We start from the raw sequence: 5,861 nt of genomic DNA on the forward strand, positions 1-5,861 counted from the left end.
ACAAAGCATTCCTCACACTCCCGTATCTGTACCTGACCTCCAGACAATATGGTAGTTTCCAGCAGAGTTTCTTTCTCAGAACACTTACCTCAAAGTAAAACTGAAATAAAATGCTATATTTAGAGTGTTGTTAAAGAAATATGAAAAACCCTATCTTGGCTGGATAATTGAATATGTTTCACCTTCTTCGGTCTATACTTGTCGTCCAATTGTGTTAGTGAGGTGTTTAGTGACCGTTAAGTAATAATTATTTGGAGATTAGATTGGCACTCTCAAAACGACATACAATACACATGTTCACAGAAAACAAACACTTTCATCTCTGAAAATGATCTCAGTAAAGCTCGAAACGTTGGCACGATAAAGAAAATATTTTTCTAAAACTAAGTCATACCAGACCGCATCTCACGTTCTCCAATTAATCACTAATTTCCCATATCGGAGACCTGTTATATTGGTACTAAACTGGCATTGCATGCAGGCCTTAAAATTTCTTTTCTGAAGAACTAGACTCAGTAACAAGTTCTGGACTATCTCCAACCTGGCGACTTTAGTCCAACATGTAAAACTCCAGGAGTTCATCAAAAAGTGAAAATCCACTAGAGTAAATCAACCTGTCAACCTGGTAGGCGTCGAACCCCCAAGCAAAAGTGACGAACGCATCAAGCTAGTAAATCTAAAAAAGGTGTATACGTTTAAAAAATCAAACAATATAAAAAACATGTATTTTATTAACTAAGTTATTCCAGATATTACAGAATATTTAGTGGATCGTACATTGAATTAGAACTATTAATAACTAACTAACTAACTACTAAATATTAACCATTTTTTATTATACACACCAGACCGCATCTCACGATTTCTAAATAAATATCGATTAACGGTCACTAATCACCTCACACACTTTTTTATTAATTTTCATTGCCCGATTTATCTTCCAATGTTTGTAAGGTTTGGCAGAAGAACTGGTAGTACTCTTGCGGCATGGAGCAGACCTGATTTTTGAACGTCATATCGTCCGCTTTTCTTACTCGGAAATTGTATGATAGAAATTGTTTACACACTTCTTGAATAATTTGAATGCCGTCTTTTGATTTTTTGACCAGTTTCTCTAAAGATTGCTCGAGAGCGCGAACGGTTTCAATAGCCCATTGATTCGTCGTTTCATGGTCTTTACCCATTTTCATTTGTAATTCAACCAGGGATTTTACAGCAGCCATTCTTTTCTGAAGCATTCTCGTTCCTTCTGTAATATTATTAATGTATGTTTCAATTGGATTTACCATCATGTCTCGTACTTTTAACTCATAAGGTTCGGTTCTTGCATATGAATTGCCATGATATGATTGTCCTGAATAATAATTTTCGGTAGTTGTCATAACTCGCGTTTTCGAGGGTAGGACAAATCCATTGTAAATTTCTCGTTTTACCTCCTCCATATCTTCTTTCACGGTATTCCATTCTTTGGCGAACGTTTCAATTGTTTCGTTCAGTCGGTACATTTCGAGGCGAATTTTGCCATATTCGAACTGGTGGATGTCCAATTGTAAATCTGTAACATTTCCGCTGGAACTGTTGGAATTCTGAGAAAGAAAAAATTAGAAGTTATTTAAAATATCGTTGAATATAATATTATAATTTTTTTCAATTAATTTTTCAATCAAATATTTGAAATGTCAATGAATTCGATAATAATTTCAATTTTACTAATAAACGTGGTAAAATATTCATTCTTGATATATATTAAATTTTGCATTAAAAACTTTAAATGTTCTAAATACGTTTCAATCGTAGTGAAATATTACTTTTTACATTGTCAGGGCTTATCATTTTAATGTGATCTATATTATAATATAGACAAAACTATGTAACTTTTAAATAGTCTAAAACTAAAATACATATTTACAGCTGTAATAATAAGCAAGGAAAAAAACGCTTCTTTACCGCTAATAAAAGTAGAAGAAACAGTGGGAGTCCCATCTTCCATGAGCTTTCTTGACGGAATAATCGCTCTGCCGTGGAAATCAATCCATTTTGTTATCAATAGATATTACGTATATTTAAATCCTTTTTTCCTGCATGACCTATCGTGATCGAAGGCCATTTTGATCATCCGGGATAATGCGTCTTGATTTCGAACGAATCTTTCTTTTTTCACACATTAATTAATTCGTATCAATCTTCGATATATTCTTACGAAAAAGTACAATTTATAGATTAACTAGAAAATTAGAAAATATTGTTATTTCAAAAGAACAATTAAGATAAAATAATAACGACTAAAAAAAGCCGAACCTTATATAAACAACTAGTTTCAAAAATTACGAGATTATATATGTTTAGAGGTCATAATTGACCATATTAATTATTTCAATTAATTATTCTTTTTATCAGAGGTTATAATTGAGATGAAAACGTTAGCGTCACGGGCGTGATTATGAACCCACAATATGACACATTGGACATTTGAAAAATGGCAAAAAGAGGAAAAAATCGGATGTAGGTTGAGAAGAGGAGTTTGTGTCCGAGCGGATCCATGTCACAATAAAACTATACACTAGTATAAATATATAGTGGTTAGAGCAGCGGCGTATTCAGCCGAAGGTCGTGGGTTCGATTCCCGCTCCAGACGCTAACCTTTTCATCCCAATCAAGACCTTAGATAGAAAGAATAATAAATAATAATATGAAACTGAATATATACAACGTCATAGAAAACGGTAATTTAAACACTCACCTCATCTCACTCATAGCTCACACACCTCACTCGCTTACCTCAATCACTCACCTCACAATAACTAACCGTTAGGAAGAGACGTGGGTATACGGATCATCCAGGAACTGATCTAAGAAATAGGTAAACATTTTATATCTGTCTTTTCTCGTCAGAGGAAAAGGTTTCCTACTAATTGTGAGGGATATATACACATTAATTTCATGATGAAGCAGCTATTGTAATGGTTTTTTAAAATTAAAAAAATGGCAAAAAGGAGGGATAATTCAAAAGGTGCGGGTGAAATGGGAAGTTGGTGTCCGAGTGGATAGAGCTAGCTAGCTCAAGTGGTAGAGCAGCGGCATATCAAGCCGAAGATCGTGGGTTCGAATCCTGCTCGTGCCATTGACTTTTTTATCTCAACTAAAACCTTAATTAATTGTAATAAATAAAAAGTAATGTACATTAAAAGATGAGTACACTTTCTAAAATTGTTATGGAAGCCGTTCAGATTTTTCGTACATTATTTCATTCAGTAGCGGATAGCCATCAGAAACATCAGAAAGGGGTACATTCGATTTGGATGAAAAGCAGTAAATTGGCCAAAATTCGAATGTTTCATGAATCGGACTGGGGTTGGTCTAACGTGACGGAGAATTCGATCACCAACAAACGAGGTTTGTAACGGAGAATTTTTTTATAGGGTGTTCAAGTTATGAATTTTCGATAGAAATGTCAGAAATGGTGAATTTTGTGTACCCCTTCACCTCATCCGAGGAAGAACGTCGAAAAATCTCCAAAAATGAAATTTTCGGCCGATCAGGTTGGTTTTAATCTCATTCGACGCAAAAATTAATGCTCTATAGATGCTGCTTCGAGCTGTTTTACGGTCAGGCTAACGGTTTACTAACAATTTCACGAATAAAGTAAAAAACGTGGTTTTTTGCTTGTAGCTCGAAACTAAGGGGTTTGTGGACACAGGTACATAGAACCTTTTTTACTCAGCGTTTAATTTCCTATAAGATCTGGAAGTGTGGCTGATTCGGTTGGGGCCACCCTGTATACAGATATACATCTAATACAGGGTGTGGCAAAAAACATCTGTTCGGCTACTTGCGTTACAACCTTTTCCCGTATATTCTACCTTAAAAATGATACCAAAAGTCCTAATTACCTATGGTCCGAATCTCAACAGTTTCGGAGTTCTTCCACTTTTTTTCTGATTTTTTACGATTTCACGACCTTGCTTCAAATAAACAATGATAACTCCAAAACTAAAAGGTTTTGGACAAATTCGTTGATACTATTGGAAACTACGTTAAATAACGATTAATAGAAAATGAATTGTTGTTTCAAAGTTGAAAAACTTACTATGGTGATTCTAAACTACTATTTCAAAACCTACAGACCAGCAAATTTCCGAAAACGTACTCCTTGTAATATCCATTTTAGTGGTGTAATTGCTTTTTTAATTACAATAATGTTCTTTTGTTAATTTGGGTTCGAAACCAAAATAGTACAAGTGTTTAATTATTTAACTAGACGAATGCAACTTGGATTAAAGAATAACTGTATTATTATTTTCCGGAATAAATTATTTTTAAGATACAAAACGGTTTTAGTTTTCTATGTGATATCTTGTTAACACTATTGTTACTGTGTGGTGTTCAAAAAAGAACAAACATAAAAATCACCACGAGTATTAAAGACATTAAGACATTACTAACAAAATTACATCAATTAAGGCTCAGGGGCACTCTCAACACGACTCACAAGAATGACACATCTACGCTAAAACAAACACTTCGAGCCCTGAAGATGATCTCAATGAAGATCGAAACGTTGGCACTACAGAAAAAAAATGTTTTTCTAAAGCCTACTTCACACAGACGGCATCTCACGATCTCCAAATAATCCAATATGGCTACTTTTTCTGATGAAGAATACGCTGATATATGTCTTATGTACGGGTTTTGCGGGTTTGATGGGACGGCAGCGCGTCGGAAATACATTGGGGAGGGTGAAGAGCATTTCCAATCAAAATTAAAAAACGTTTAATAAATTCATTCAAAATTTCCATAAGTCTTTTGTTTTTTATTATTATTAATCTTTCCACCTTACTAATCCTTCAACCACGGTTTTTTATATTCCTTCATCAATTCTTTCATATTTGAAAGAAGTAATTAAAAAAGTAATTGCACCAGTAAAAAAGATATTAAATTGACTAAATTTTCTGGAATTTCCTCGTCTCTAAGTTTGGAAATAGTAGTTTAGAATCATCATAGTAAGTTTTTTAACTAAAAAATTATTTTTTTCAAATTCACTAATTTTGTGGTCCGCTTGACCAATTAAATCATTACAATTAATTAAGGTTTTCAGTTGAGATGAAAAAAAGTTGAAAAATGGCAAAAAGGAGGAAAAACTCATAAGGTGGGGTTGAGATAGGAAGTTGATGTCCGAGTGGATCGAGGTCACGATAGCTCAAGTGGTAGAACAGCGGCGTATCTAGCCGAAGATCCTGGGTTCGAATCCCGCTCGTGCCATTAACTTTTTTTCATCTCAACTGAAAACCTTAATTAATTGTAAGTTTTCTCTACTAAAACCCTTATTTCACGAAGGTTTACAAGGTTATTATTGATCACATATCTTTGGAAATTTAACGTAGTTTTCAATGGTATAAATGGATTTGTCAAAAACCTTTTAATTTTGGAGTTATCATTGTTTATTTCATGCAAGGTCGTGAAATCTTTAAAAATCAGACAAAGTGAAATAACTCCTAAACTGTTGAAATTCGGATCATAGTTAATCAGGACTTCTTGGGTTCTTTTTGAATGTAGAATCTACTGGAAAAGTTTGTAATACGAGTAGCCGAACACCTGTGTCTATATATAAATTAATTTTTGTATATGTATTTATTTAATTAATTACTAGCTGTTCCTATGCACAATGGAAACCGTTAATTATAGCTCGACCTAATTGGGCACAAATACAATTCTAATTCGTACAAAGCATCAATTTAATATCAAACAATAATTGTATCAATTAGGCTAATTGAGATGGATGTGGAATGGTCGATAAGTCGAAAACCATAAATATGTCGGTTTTCAGTTTTTCTGAGCCGTTGGGTTCATGTTTGTTTTATTAC

The 5,861-nt window shown here is 33.7% G+C and overlaps 1 protein-coding gene across 1 annotated transcript; it reads right to left on the reverse strand.

The window, feature by feature from the left end:
* Nucleotides 1–713: 713 nt before the first annotated feature.
* LOC106668204 lies at nucleotides 714–2,058 on the reverse strand. Its single transcript, XM_014396736.1, has 2 exons — nucleotides 1,948–2,058; nucleotides 714–1,586 (listed from the first exon to the last, which is right to left on the reverse strand). Exons 1-2 carry the CDS (start codon nucleotides 1,981–1,983, stop codon nucleotides 915–917), a joined length of 708 nt encoding a protein of 235 aa, XP_014252222.1. The 5' UTR covers nucleotides 1,984–2,058; the 3' UTR covers nucleotides 714–914.
* Nucleotides 2,059–5,861: the final 3,803 nt, after the last annotated feature.

This window comes from Cimex lectularius, unplaced genomic scaffold, assembly GCF_000648675.2.
Source record: "Cimex lectularius strain Harlan isolate CLEC.00 unplaced genomic scaffold, Clec_2.1 scaffold180, whole genome shotgun sequence".
Lineage (NCBI taxonomy): Eukaryota > Metazoa > Arthropoda > Insecta > Hemiptera > Cimicidae > Cimex > Cimex lectularius.

Excerpts from the sequence above, each read along its gene's own strand:
- LOC106668204 (XM_014396736.1), bottom strand. The coding sequence starts at position 1,983 with ATGGGACTCCCACTGTTTCTTCTACTTTTATTAGCG. Across the intron at positions 1,587-1,947 it reads TTCTTCTACTTTTATTAGCG|AATTCCAACAGTTCCAGCGG; the intron begins GTAAAGAAGCGT and ends TTTCTTTCTCAG.